The sequence below is a fragment of the Ammodytes marinus genome, assembly GCF_949987685.1.
Source record: "Ammodytes marinus genome assembly, chromosome: 16".
NCBI classification, from domain to species: Eukaryota; Metazoa; Chordata; class Actinopteri; order Uranoscopiformes; family Ammodytidae; genus Ammodytes; species Ammodytes marinus.
Window position 1 is genome coordinate 11,968,039 of NC_137220.1, and position 15,050 is coordinate 11,983,088.

Genomic DNA, 15,050 nt, shown 5'->3' on the forward strand with positions numbered 1-15,050 from the left:
GACTTCTGAGGGTTTTATTTATTTGGTGATAACATTCTGCCTGTGTCTCATCTCAGTTCATCCCATTGATCGTGGAGATCTGCTGTGGCCTGGTGGAGGACATGGGTCTGGAATACACAGGGATATACAGGGTGCCCGGCAACAACGCCATGGTGTCGCTGCTCCAGGATCAGCTCAACAAAGGCGTGGACATCAACCCTGAAGAAGAGGTGAGTAGAAAAACCATATAGACTTGTATATAGGAGCAACATAATATGTCCGCACTTAAAGCTGGGGTATGTGATTTCTGATTGGTCAAAGTTAACATGAGCTGTACACTTTGACCAATCAGAGCGAGGCTCCGATTCTCTGTTCTTATTGGCTGTTGGGACCATAGGGGAGGGACCAAAGAGAACAAGTGGAGCGGTTGAGGTAGGGGAGAACGGGGTAATTTGTCACACGGGTAGGTTGTCACAATCGTTATATCTCGGAACCAGAAGGCGCTGTCTGTTAAATTTTGGTATGTAAATATCCACAACTGGGATCAGAGGTCACCTACATAGTCTTCCTTGGAGTTAGACTGCTGCATTTGAGGTGAGAGGACTGTTAGTGTTTTTCATGTCAAATTGAAAATATTTAGCTCCTCAGTATTTTTCTTCTAGGCTTTTACACAATGGGTTTATAACAAAACACTTGTTACCCTAAAAATGTGTGAAGGGTAAGCTATAGTTTAGATTGTTTTAGCAAGCTAATTAGTTGTCAGATGGTTGTTGGCCTTGATGCTAGCAAGAAATTCCAGTTGGGGTTGGTCGTCACATTTTTTGGGGGGTTGGTTGTCACATGTTATCCAAAGGGTGCAGCCGGGAAAGGAACCCAATAACAAAATAAAATGTCAAGCTGTATCCTCACTGACACCCCAGAGAAGGAGAGAATTGAGCAGGAAAGGCAGCTAGCATGCAAAAGAGAAAAGGGGCAACAAAATCAAAACGACCCAGTGCATCCCAAACTAGACCAGTTGCCAAGGCTACTGCACCCCAGTGCACTCCACCCCAGCTGGGGAAGAAGAAACAGAAGAGAAAGAGACAGGAGGAGGAATCTTCATCAGATGAAGAGGATAGTTTGTGTTTGGTTTGTATGGAAACGTTATCCAGCACCCGTTCAGGGGAGTTAAGGGAGAAGTGTTGTATGTGCAACCAGTGGGCACACAATCTCTGCTTAGTTAGAGTGAGCAGACCCTACATTTGCCATCACTGTAACTCAGATAGTGAATGTGTGTATCCTAGTTGAGTAGGCTATTATTGTTAGACCTATTTGTTTTGTTCTTTATGTTGTTACATACAGTAGGTTGGTCTTAATATGGATTTCCTTTTTGTTAATTCCTTGCTCATTTTGTGTTTTAAGTTATGTAGGCCAATTTTTCAACGTGACAATGAAATTAAACTTTCAAATGCAGTTCTGCTTTCTTGCCTTCTTTTTAAGATTTTTCCCATAAAGATAACATTGTGACAAACAACCCCATAGTGTGTGACAACTGACCCCTTGATGGGGTTGGTTGTCACAATGTGTTAGAGTGTATTTGATGGTAAATTTCTTCTTTATTACAATAAGTCAGTAAAAGTGAGGGGTTCACATTTCAAGCCAACACCTTAAGCTTAAATTTAATGTAGGAATGACTGTTGAAAGATGTTTAGGTGATGAGCAATTCTCACTAGAGTAAACATTGTGCCTACTTACCCCGGTCTCCCTATTTGGATTCGAATCTCTATCCCAACTGCCATTTTCTCCCCAAATCCTCTACCCCAGCTTTAATGGAGAACTATTTTATCTGGAAATTACTGTAAAGCTGAATGACTGGAGGACCTGTGTTATGAACTGTGCAGATCATTTAAGTGATTGCTGTATGAATATATAGTGATTTTACACATATATTAACTAAAAATATATAATTAACTTCTCCTTTAACTTTAAATGATTACTACAGATGGATTCATTTGCACATGGTTAAGCATTATAATCCCTTGACTCTTGTTGTGTCTTTTCTGCCGTCCTACAGAAGTGGCAGGATCTCAACGTGGTCAGCAGTTTACTCAAATCCTTCTTCAGGAAACTCCCAGAGCCGCTCTTCACCAACGGTGAGTCCAAACATGTCGGGACTCGCACAATCCATCACACATACCCAGACCACCTTCTCACGCTGCCACATGCATTCATATCAAACCAGGTCACACCACATGTGTATTTTTAATAATTCAAAAATATCTCTACAGACAAGTACAACGACTTCAGACGCCAATCGGTTGGACACTACATCAGAGAGACTAAAGACAATGAAGAAACTGGTTGGTGTTTTGTTCTTTATTCATGAGTGAAATCCAAATGAATCATTTTGCTATTTAGCTAGTGTGTGTGTGTGTGTGTGTGTGTGTGTGTGTGTGTGTGTGTGTGTGTGTGTGTGTGTGTGTGTGTGTGTGTGTGTGTGTGTGTGTGTGTGTGTGTGTGTGTGTGTGTGTGTGTGTGTGTGTGTGTGTGTGTGTGTGTGTGTGTGTGTGTGTGTGTGTGTGTGTGTGTGTGTGTGTGTGTGTGTGTGTGTGTGTGTGTGTGTGTGTGTGTGTGTGTGTGTGTGCGCGCGTGTGTGTGTGTGTGTGCGCGGCAGGATGAACTGGTTTATCAGTGTTGTCATTCCTCTGGTTTCTCCTCCACAGATCCGAGACCTCCCAGATTATTATTACCACACTCTCAAATTCCTGGTCGTTCACCTGAAGACTGTAGCCGATGCCTGCGATAAAAACAAGGTGCGGAAGGAAGTTTGATGAATGTATGTTATGAAAATGTTAACATGTAGTATCTTTTGGTGTTAATGTTCTTTTCTCTTTGTGTGTGTGTGCAGATGGAGCCTCGTAATCTAGCTCTGGTTTTCGGGCCGACTCTGGTTCGGACGTCTGAAGACAACATGAAAGATATGGTCACACACATGCCTGACCGCTACAAGATAGTGGAGACGCTCATCCAACATGTGAGAGATGCCACACACACACACACACACACACACACACACACCCACACACACATTTATACACACACAAATGACTAATACTCATCATCATGCTAATTATTTTGCTCTGTCTTTCTCGTAGTGTAACTGGTTTTTCGCTGAAGAGCAGGACAAGGATGAAAAGGTACACTCCCTGTGTTCCTGTTTTATAGCAGGGGACAATAAAGCTTTATTAGACTATTAATTAGCCTATTTAAATATATTATTCGTTTGTTTATTTAGTTATTCAGTGTTTTAGCTGAGGTCGTTCAGGAGCTCTGAGACTCGCAATTTCATCTTTCCTTATTTGTGTGTGACTTCAATTATGTAGTAAAAGCTCAGGATCTCTATTTGGACAGAAGTTATGAGGTATTATATTTTTCTCAAGCAAAAAAAATCTTCCACTCTCTCACCTTTGACAAAATAAAAGTAAAAGTATGTCAGGATCCTAAAAGGAAGTGACATTCAATGGATTGTAGCACAGCAATTTTTAAAAAAAATCTCTCGTTTGCACATAACTTGTAATTTTGTGAATTGATCATATATTTTTCGGCCCAGATCTGAGACAAATGCTGGCTAATCATCCCTCATTAGCCTGCACTCTGACGTTAACATAATTCAGCTAATTAGCATTGAAGTTGAAGATTGATTGAATTGTGATCTTGGTCTTTTGACCATACAATGGAAATGATTATGCTGTTTGCAAGATGACACTTACTGCAAATACAGTGCTTTGTAAATTTGATCTGGTAGTCTTTGGCTTTGTGATTAAGAGCACTGATACTCTTAACACAAACACGTTCTGATACAAAAAATGCTTTTTAATGCATTTAAAGTGGCAGTAAATCAGTGCCTTTCATTGTATAATTGAACATTGTTGTTTGCTTCATCCAGACGCCGGTTGACACTGAGGATGTGCAGCCGGCCCCCAACATCGACCACCTGCTCTCCAACATCGGCAGGACCGGTCTGCTCGGGGAGGCCTCAGGTGAGAACTCACTGCGTCACTCTCAGCCAATCATGTGCCAGCTCTGACCAAAGTACCAACCAATAGCAAACGTTGTAGCTGAGTAAAAAGAAAAGAATGCTGTTGCTGTTTGAAGCTGGAAGTAGGAAAATTCCCGACTAGTGTGTCATGATGATTACAAATACAGTCAACTTAATTATGAATAAAACGAGTTTGGTCAAATCTGAAGAAGATTTTGGCAAATGACTCCTTTTTCCAATGGATATACTGTATATATATCTTCGATTCTATAACACTAAATGACTTCAGATTGATCTTTTTAGAAACAAAAAACTAAACAAAAGGAACTATGAGGCTTGATTGAGATTTCCTCTGCATCCGTTATCAATTGGAGTGTTTTCTGTGTTTGATAGCGTGCCTATACTTCTCTCTTTACTGCTGACCTCTTTTTCTCCCCCCTGACACATTTGCTCATCTTTCACTTTCTCTGTACATTTCTGCATTTCCTTCTCTTAGCTGAGCCTGTGGAGCAGCCACTGCGGTAGGATGGGAACTCCCCTGGCAATACGTGTGTGTGTGCGTGTATGTGTGTGCGTGTGCGTGTGTGTGTGTGTGTGTGCAACCGAGTCAGTGCATCATATTGTGAAAGTGAAATAATGTGTGGGTGGGTGAGAGAGTGTTAGTGATGGTGATGGTGATGGTTTGTGTCTCCCTGGTCTCCATTACCGTCCTTAAAGTCAGCTTGTGCCCCCCAGTGTCAGGTTCGCTCTTTGCCTGTTAGAGCTGCTGTGTCTGACACTTGAATGTAAAGTGTGGCCCGTCACTGGTGGTTCCACTCGTCCTACAGGCAGTTTCAGTCAGTATAGTGCTCTCATCAACTCTAGATGGCGCCATTTCTGACCCTCCATGCCAATGACGATAGAAGAGATGGATTTATTTGAATCAAGTTTATGTGTTTATGCTGATTCACTTCTTCAAAATATTGGTTCAGGACTAGTAGTAATAGGCCTGTCAGGACTGTCTGTGCCTGAACATGCCTCACATGTCAATATTTGTTTGATTTTTTTTATCCTTAGCTGACCTTATAGTACTCTGATTGATTTTTCTCTAAAAGGCATAACATCAACAACACTGACTGGAAGCAGCACACAAAATAATTGGTTTTACTATTGTTGTTGTTGTTTGTACATGAGAAGTAATTCCATCTAGAGACCCTCAAATAAGCCACCAACTCAAAAGATCTAGATTGATAAACTACTTGTGGAAGACAGAATAAGGGCTTTCATCCTGTACCTGTGTGTCTGTGTTTGTGAGGGAATGTGATTTTATCGTCGACTCAAAATCATTTCTGCCTACGCTTCTTTCTCTGGACGATGTCATCAGTTGTTTTTTCTGTGATGTCATTGTTGTGTGCCGTGGTTTTCCCTAATTCAATTCAAATTTCTCCTACACCAAAACCCCTGCTTACCCAATCATTTGTCTCTCTCCTCCACATACTCCAGTGTGCACATTGGTGTTGTTACATTGTCTGTCAAAGGGTCCGAGGGCACAGAGGAAGATTAGGTAGAGGAGAATTTGTCTCATAGTTATCGTTTTATTTTTCAATTAATACAAACTGCTGCTCACTACACAGAGTAACTTCAGAGTATGTTGTGGTCCGTCAATCAATTATGATGTCACAACAGGTGTTTTCCCATTAACAGTCTTTAAAGCGTCATCCCATAAAGCAGTGCAGTAGCAGATTGCTGTGATTTATTGAACACTGTATAAATAAAGAAATTAGGAAAACTTAAAATTGCAAGGCAACTAGATATTTGAATTTTGAGGCCAACTAAAAAAATAGCAGTTGTGCCAACTCATTTTCTGTCATACAGTGTAGATTTGTCCTTTAAAAAAATATGATCGCACCAACTGCCTCTGTGCCCTCCACCATGACTTCTCTGGCCTTTTGTCAACTTCAATGGTTCTGACCCGCTGATGTTTTTATTCTCTTTTCCCCAGACTCAACCAACAGTGACTCAGCTAAATCAAAGGTAAAACCTTCCTCTAATGGTACAAGGTTTAGCTGTTCCAGTCGTACGACCATCCGTTATTAGATATCAAACATAATGTATGACATTGTCACAGTAATTTTTTTCCCCTTTTTTCCAGGGGTCGTGGGGCTCAAAGAAAGACCTCGGAGCCAAGGACTTCCTGGCTCTGTCCATCATGTCAGCCGTTACGGGCCGCAAGCGCAGGAAACGCCACAACGGGCGCCGCGTGGGCAGCAGCACCGACGACGACTCGGAGCACGAGCCAATCAAAGCTGGACTTCTGGGGGCTGGGGAGGGGGAGGGGACAGAGGCGCCCGCGAGAGGAGACACTGCACCGCGAGCCGAGGGAGAGGAGGACGAAGAGGAGGAAGAGGAAGGAGAGGAGGAAGAGGAAGACCAGGAAGTTGTAGAAAGCGGAAAAGTGAAGGCAGAAATGGTACAGGAGCCTGTGTCGACGGTGGTTCCCTGTAAAGAGGTAGAGGAGGCTGGAGTGAGACAGGCAGCCATCTTGTTACAGGAGGAGGAGGAGGTAGTGGTGGTGCGGGCGCATGTGAAGAGAGCTCCAGAGGACGCTCGCTCCATCGTGTCGGGTTACTCCACTCTCTCCACGTTGGGGCGGAGCCTGGGCTCAGAGGGGCGGGGCGACGACGCAGACGACGAGAACAGTGAGCTGGTGAGCGAGACGGACAACGAGAGCGGCTTCGCATCGCGCTCCCTGACCCAGGAGAGACCAGACAAACACCCGGCCACGCCGCCCGCAGACACACAGCAGCAGCCGCCAGGCACCCCGCGCAGCTTCCTTTACACACATTACAAATCCCCAGTTCTCTCGCCCACCAACCTCCAGGCCCCGCCCACATCTCTCACACAGACCCCGGAGCCCACCACTGCAGAGAGGAGCGAGGGAGGGGCACGCTCCACCACGCCCTCCTCCTCCTCCTCCTCCACCAATCACAGACTGCACTCGCGGCCGTCCTTCAACTCCCACAAGCTGATCCAATGCGACACGCTGGCCCGCAAGAAGATGAAGTCGGACAAGGCCAAGGCTCGCTCCATGGACCTGTTGGAGCTGTCTGGGGTAGGGGCCGTTGTTTCCCAGGGCGACAGGTCCGGTTCGGGTTCTGGTACAGATGGTGCGCCCATTAGAGTGCGGAGAGACACTTCCAGAACCAACCCTTCCTCTGCGAGCAGCCAGGAGAGCCTGCGCCCGGCCAGGCCCAAGCCCTCCCTGCCCCCCAGTGAGGCGGCCTCCTTCACCCCCACCGGCCCTGGAGGAGGCCCCAGGTCTCTGGCGGACCAGGTGCGGGCTCGCTTGCTGGGCTCGGCCGACGACCTGCGCAGCGTGGGGCTGAGGAAGCCGCTGTCGCCCGAGACGCGGAGGAAGAGGCGGGCCTGGCGCCGGCACACCGTGGTAGCCTCCCCGACCGAGACGTCCGAAAAGAGACCCACAATGACTGTCAATGACTTCCCCATGTCCCCTCAGAACCAGGTCAAAACACCAGGGCTGCCTCGGGATGCGGACGGGCTCGACCAATCACCGGCCACACGTCAAGCACCCACCTCTAGATTCCACCAGTACCTGTGACACCCATACAGCTGACCCACACCCTTAACTCAAGCTGACCCCCTGCAGGTCAGTAGACCGGCAGCAGCATGAACAGGGTGCTGGTTACACTATAAAAATTCAAAACCTCGGGAAAACTAAAACATTTGAAGGCAACTGTCTGCACTAGATTTTTTAGTTTTCCTGAAAACTTTTAAGTTTTAAGGAAAATGGCCTTAAGCCAAATAATTATCTTCTGTTGAGATAACATATCATTCATATGTAATGACAATGTACTTTCATATGTATTGAAACAAATTTAGGATTTAGAGTTTTGAATACTAAGAATAATAACAGTTGTGCCAATTAATTATCTGTCATACAGATAACAAGCAAAACCAAGTTCAAAAAGAAATGTTGATTTAAACATGTAAACAGTGTTAAGCTGTCTGTAAAACTCTGAACAAAAAAAGAATAACTTGCACAACTTTTTTTTTATAATGAATAAAATAAAAGATAAAAAGTTTGTCTCAAATGTAATCCATTTTCCTTAAAACTTAAGGGTCTTAGTTTAAAATCTAGTGAAGAAAGTTGCCTTGAAAATGTAAGTTTTCCTAACTTTTTCATTTTTACAGTGATAGTTGTCAGGTGCAGCACAGAGTACCAAGAAACAGGTCAACTTTTTTAAATTTATTTTGCGATGAGCTCCATTTGCATGGCAAGGGGCATTCCAGTGTTGCCAAAGTTTTTGTGTTTTTTTTTCTATATGTGTGCTTTTATAGAAATAATAAAGAGGAATAGGACAGAGACACAAACAGACCTCGTTAAGATCCACGTTACAGCCAAGATATATCATTGGGGTTATAGGAGAGCATCCTTCCCGCCTCCTCGACCGTTCTGCCTGTCTCGCAGACGACACACATTAAAATCGACCAGAGAGAAGAGAAGAGAAGGATGCTGAAATGCAAAAAAAACTCCCTCTGGTCCTTGAGAAAATGGTGCTTTTTATCAAAATAGAGGTTTAACGGTAACTTTTAGAACATTTCCCTCAAGCTAAAGACTCAAAGTCACTGACACTTTTATAAGATATTAATTGGTCAGTTTTAAACCATTTCAACAGATTTTTTAAATATCAGTCTTCCTCCTTAGACCACACACACTGTAATCCACTCATTTATTCTCCTAACAACACATTTACAAACAAGACAAAACTCCCTCGTCTCTCTCTACGTTTTAATAATATCTACGTATGTGTGTGTTTGCGCAACAATATTTGTGATCATGTCCGAGCGTGTGCAGGTGTTTGTGTTGAAGAATTTTGTAACATTTGTACAAAGCCTTGTTAAGTTAACCTTTGTAAATATAAATATTATGTCATCACATGTGTTTTTACTTTTTTTAGTTCCTTTTTTTATGGTTTACAAAAAGTGCGTACGAGTGCACAGTCATTTCTTTCAAGATGTTACTTGAAATGTTTCCCTTAATATATTCCTTTTTTTGTTTTATATTCAATATATATATATTATATATATTTTGTATTAAAGTAAAAAAAACTTTTATTGTGATTTCACCTCTTTTCGTGTACCTGTTCGAAAGGAGACAAGACGAAACATGACTAAAACCTGTTCCTTATTTCCTCATAGATGGCCTTCTTCTCTGATTCTTAGCTCTGTGCAGGAAAACCTTTATCAATTAATGTTGGGTGACTTTAATTTCCAGCTAAGTTTGCATTGACATACACAAATCTATCTGGGTAACACTGCAGAGTAGCAGGAGATAGAATAAAATGCAATCTGGTTATTCTTATATTACATGGGGCAGTTTTCCAGGCAGCTCAGCGCCACACTGTGATGGCTAAACCTTGTTTGTTTTGTTATTCATGTCTGGGATTTCTCCACAGATCGACTGTGTATTTACTGAGCTCCAGCAAAAGTGTGTTCTCCTCTTGTACGACTGACAAAGGGTAGAAGCATAACAGTGTTGAATAGGCTATCAAGATATTGTGCAGTGCATACAAACGGCTACATTTCCACCTGTGTCGGCTGGGATCTCTGTGTGTTTTTACATCACTTCCATGACCTCTAGGGGTAAACCGTGACGAGGAGTGTTCCATGAGGCCAACCGGCCCCTAATAAATCCTCCCTGACTTGGTGTGGAACGGTACATTAAAAGGAAATGAAAAACGCAGAAGTGAATCCATTGTTCTTGGCTGTGGAAGCAATTTGCCATCACATAGTAAATAACACAAACAGGAGGTGCACACACACACTTCCCACTGGCTTTTTTTTGTTCACCTGACCAAGTCACCCAGTGAGAAGAAGAAATAATAATAATAATAGTAGTAAACCATAATTTATATAGGCTCGTCTTACCTCAAAGATTTGTTCTACAAAGTGCCTGATTTTCTGGAATGTGTTTTTTGTTCTGCAGTGCCATGGTCGGTTTTTATCTTTTCCGTTTCCTTTTGTTGTCGTTCCTGGGTCTTCTCCCTCCTCTCCAGTGGCTGATGACGGTATAAACTAAAGACCCCAAAGATGTGTACATACATTATAATAGGAGCTGTCTAACTGAGCTGTAAAGAATAGACAGAAGCACACTTCAAGCCAAGGATATGTCTATGCACTCTCTCTGACTTTAACAGAGGCGTTAACAGCTATTACCCACGCTGCATTGAGGGAGGAGGCGTGGTAGCCTATTCTCTCAGCTGCTTTTTTCTTAATGAACCCAGGTCATCTCTCTCGATATCTCTCGATATAGACTGTGTGAATATGGTACACTTAAAACGAGCCCTATACCCGAAAAAAATCCATTATTAGGTCATGTTAAACAGCATTCAGTTTCCTATGAGATGAATGAACAGCCCATCAGAAAGGAAAAAAACTCAACTTGGTTTGTGTCGTCTGAAATGTGATTCACCTGATGTCTATCATTTGTTGTATTTTAAAGAAATGATCTTTTTGTACATACTATCTTACTATGTAACATATTGTATTGTGTACATTTGGAATTGCTTTTTGAGTATAACTAATATGAAAAATGACTGGACTTAAAAAGGCTGTCCACCTGAAACTATTTCCCCCCTCACCCCCCGTGGCTGTGTGCTTTAAAGCAAGGTTATATGATGTAAATAAAAACAGAACTATGTTCAAAACACAACAAAAAAACACGTATGTTTACAGGTGTGTTTGTTTTTTCTACTTGGCTAGGTGTGTGTGTGTGTGGGTCGACTTTAAAATATGAGCTGAATGGCGCCATCTGGTGGCTGCGGGTGGGTAATGTCTCTCCAGGGCTCAGGCACTGATCCTTTCTACACATGAAGGAAACTTCAGCTAAAACTACTTTGAATCTGCATTTTTAACTTATATGAAGAGCTAAATATTTATGCATTTTGTTAAAATTAGCTTAAACATAGCAAATATATAGCCTAACTCAGGGTCTTTTCTGCCTAACAATAAAGCTTTAGTAAATGCTATGTGTATTAATTGGTTTATAAAACACTTCTCGTTAACTTAATGTTTCAAATAAACCCATTTTGCATTCCTGCTTCCAAAATATTACCAATAGATGTAACTCCGAGTTGGTTAACCTTCATGAAAAGAGCATCTCCCATCATATCCCATCCCCCCACTTCTGAAAAGATGTCGTCTGTCTGGCCCATTTCAGGATCCTCACAACGAAGGCTTTGTGATTATTATGTTGTCAAAAAAGAAAAAGCCGCATACAGTAGGCCTACAACAACACTGTAACAAATATGAGACATTTCCTGTGCTTTTTTAGAGGCTTTACAACACATGACAGCAGAATTTATTTATTTTTTATTTGAACTTATGTCAACACACAACTGTTAAAACGTTCACACTGGAATTTACTTCTTGCAACACGGTCTTTTGCCAAACTGGCCCAAATTAACTGTACTTCATTTGTTTATGATTTTATTCCGGGAAAAGAAAAATGCAACATATGTCTGTAAAATTCAAAAAACGGAACAGTATATTAAGTTAATGGGTACATACTACGAAGTTGATCAGGGAAACGAACAACGTATTCTCGTATAGTCATACATTCTCTTTATAAAAAGAATTTAACTTTTTGAAATATTTACATTTATTCTTGAAAAAAAAATATTAACAGGACACCCTTAACAGTTTATAGAAAAGAAACGTCAAGTAAATTGCATCACAATGCAAAGGACCTCGTCCTCGTCCACATGACTGACTGATTACAGAAAAAATATGACAAATGTTTTTTAAAAAATGCAGCAGTCCCATCATGTTTTTTTGTTTTGTTTGTTTACCTTTTCTCAACTTGGATTGTGTCCTTTTAATTGGTGGCGGGTACCGGGCCCCTGTTGTCGTTGCTGGGCTGGTTCTGCAGGAGGAGCTCCATGTTTTGGGCCCTCAGTCTCTCCAGTTCCATTTCCAATTCCTTGAACCGGTCCACGGGGCTTTCCACCTTAACAACCCCACCGGGCTCCGGCACCACGGGAGGGACGGCGGCGCTCCTCAGTCGGTTGTTCTCCTCCTCCAGACGAGACATGCACTTCTCCAGCTCCAGGTACTCCTGCACCAGCTCCTGCTTGGTCATATTCTGCAGGCTCTCGACATGGTACATCTCGTAGGTCTCGGAAAAGTCTCTCTGGAGAAACTCCCCACCTGCGTTCCCTGGCCTCCCGATGCCGTCGCTGCCTCCGCCGCTTCCATCGTCATCGTCCTCTTCCTCATGGTCGCAAAACTCTTCCTCGCTGCCCGTGTCCTCTATACGGATGCCCACTCCCGAGGGTCGCCTTACCCCGCTTTCAGTGTTGAGATCGGGCTCTTCTCGGTCGTGCTCGTCCATCAGGAATTGAGTGGTGTTGTAGGGCGCCACTGGAAGCCCCTTGGCGAACATCTCCTCTCTCAGCCGGGAAGCCCTGGCCGTCTCCTTCTCCTCCAGGGCTTTCCTCTCCTCCCAGGAAAGTTTGTAGTAAGGCTTCCAGGCGCGCTTCTTCTTGTGGTTCCTGCGCCTGTGCCTCTTCCTGCCCAGACGCGGGTCAAAGCCAGTGTCGGAGTCGACCTGCAAACTCTCCTCTTGCACCTGGTTGAAAGGCTCCTCCAGTGGTGGTCTGCCTTCTCCGTTTTCCCCCTGCTGATGTGTGCTGTTGTGGTTGCCGTCTCCGGCTGCACGCACGTCGTTTTTCTGACGAGACTGCGTTGCAATCGTGCACTTTAGGACATCGTTTCCGGCTGTTAAGGCAGGGCACACCCCCCTCTGTCCGCCTTTCACTTGCCATAACTTGTCTGTGTTGATATCCTCGCAGTTCTCCGCGCGCTGCCTCTGCTGCTGCCGCCACTTCAGCTCTCTCTGGCGCCCCCTGTCGCCATTCTCTGGCGTTCCACGGTTGCGCGCTGGGAGATGCTCCAACGCGTCTCCGCTGCTCCCACCTGATGGGCTGCCTGAAGTTTTCAGGTGATGGTGGGTCTGCTGCTCCCTTGGTTCTGTCATCCTGATGATCCGATCCGATGGCTGTACTTTTTCAGCGCATTTCAAATCATGTTCACGCTCTTTAAAACTGAGCTTCAAAAGTTAGTTAAAAGATGTTAAAGTTAATTTGAACGAAAATATTCGTATTCCAGAATGAAGCGGTGTCACTAAAGAAAGTTCGAGTTCGAACGTTTGAAATTAAACTCTCGTAAACTTCTGAATAATAAACACTTGTTACTCCTCCAAGGGTTTGTCAGAGCAACTGTCGCTAACTACCATTAACTGTTTCGATGCTGTCAGGGCTGTCGTTCACTCGGGGACGACGTCTCACCGTTACAACAGTGTCCAGTGTGCTGCTCAAGAAGAGGGAGCTCGTGTTTATATACCAGCTCCGCCTCTAGCCGTGCGCATGCTGCTGCTTGTGACGCCAGTTGGATTATGGGACATGTGGTTTTAATTGTCAGCTAAGCGCCTGCGGAGGTCCCACAGCAAACTACACAGTCCACAAGCCCACCATAACTGACCCGTGTATCAACCAATCAGATGGTAGAATCATGAGCACGATAAGTCCCACCCATCTCGATGCTGATTGGACAAGATGGTAACTTTGCTGTTGCTAAGCTTAAAGTATTTTCTGATTGGACTGTTTGATAGTCAATCACAAATACGTAGCCCACACCAAGAAAGCAGTCCGGGGCATTTTCATGGTCGATACCATCTACAAATGTGGGGGTCACGGTTAAAAGACAGGTAATGGAAGTTAATTTCAGTACTTTATAATAGCATTATATTATAAATATAATTCCTTAACAGTATTTACTTATAAGATTATGGGGTTTAATTTGTATTGGTGGATCAAACAGTCAAATGCAGAGTTTACAATTAAATAAAACCCTCCTTTATTTGAGGCAAAATGAAAGAAGCCTCTAGCGGAAACTAGTCCGTTTTGAATGTTCATGTAAGCAATTTCGTAAAACAAGCTCTTTCTCAAACTTCTAGAATTTATCGTGTTTAGTGGGATTAAAGGCGTCCTTTTGGTGCCGGTTTGGTCATTAAATGTTTCAGTTTGAATAGTCCGTGTGTTGTGCGGAGTGATACGTTGTGGGGGCAGGGGCTCGGGGCAAGTGTGGAATCAGCGTAAACAAACGACATTTACAGTCGAGCTGCCGCCGTGAGCACAGCTACAAGCCCTTCGTTGTTAAAGGGTGGGTCAGTCGATCACACGCACTCAACAAGGCTTTTTCTAGTGGACGGGGTTCGCTGGAGATGTTTTCCGAGTAGTTCTGCGCAAAACAAATGTTCATATATGTTTGCAGTGCTAGTCTCCACGCTGTTGTCTCGAGTTAACAGCTAAAGATAAGCTAGCTAGCGTTAGCCAAATGTGAACGCGGTTTTGCTCCCAAACTACACGACATAAAAGTATAAAGTGTGTACCCATACGCACTGAAACCAAAATGAATTCGTATATATCTGACATTTAAACATTTCATAGCAAATTATTAGTCGCTAGGACCAACAGAACCGACACAATAGTGTAGTTCAAGCTTGCTAATGCTAACTGATAAACCATAAGCGGTCGAAGTGTTTCAAAACCAAACGTGTCCTTTTTATCTTTTTGTCGATATAGATGCAACAAAGTAAACAAACAAAACAAGCCATATTGGACGCTAACATTAGCCGCCTGCTAACTAGGCCAATGTGTTTATCTGGGCTTGGTGTAACTGCTGGGACATAATATTCACCTTGTGAGCTTCCCACTATAGAGATAGGATTCAGTATTTTTAACATTTGCGCTCTATACATCACTCACCAATGGCATTTATCAGGAACCAGCAACACTTCAAATATAAGAAAACAGCCTTTGTTCGTGTTTAATATGTGACAGTGAACCCCTCGAGGAACTACTTAAGTTTCAGGAAGTAGACGGCACCAATCTGGCAAGGCAGCATTGAAGCTTTTCCTTTATTTTGCTGGTCGTTTGCTTTACCCGCTAGCATAATCTACAAATACATTCTCAATAAAATCTCTTCAGAACTA

The 15,050-nt window shown here is 43.4% G+C and overlaps 2 protein-coding genes across 2 annotated transcripts in view; one reads left to right on the plus strand and one right to left on the minus strand.

Annotated features, from left to right (window-relative positions):
- arhgap23a (Rho GTPase activating protein 23a) overlaps positions 1–10,699 on the plus strand; it is a 36,583-nt gene extending 25,884 nt beyond the window's left edge. Inside the window, 10 exon segments of the mRNA XM_080044278.1 lie at positions 57–209; positions 2,033–2,111; positions 2,247–2,262; positions 2,264–2,318; positions 2,682–2,771; positions 2,867–2,992; positions 3,114–3,155; positions 3,905–3,998; positions 5,979–6,010; positions 6,129–10,699. Of these exon segments, the coding sequence (XP_079900404.1) occupies positions 57–209; positions 2,033–2,111; positions 2,247–2,262; positions 2,264–2,318; positions 2,682–2,771; positions 2,867–2,992; positions 3,114–3,155; positions 3,905–3,998; positions 5,979–6,010; positions 6,129–7,595 (2,154 nt within the window). The 3' untranslated portion in view covers positions 7,596–10,699.
- A 646-nt stretch (positions 10,700–11,345) lies between these two features.
- On the minus strand, positions 11,346–13,351 carry hexim1 (HEXIM P-TEFb complex subunit 1). Its single transcript, XM_080043541.1, has one exon. It carries the CDS (start codon positions 13,032–13,034, stop codon positions 11,874–11,876), a length of 1,161 nt encoding a protein of 386 aa, XP_079899667.1. The 5' UTR covers positions 13,035–13,351; the 3' UTR covers positions 11,346–11,873.
- Positions 13,352–15,050: the final 1,699 nt, after the last annotated feature.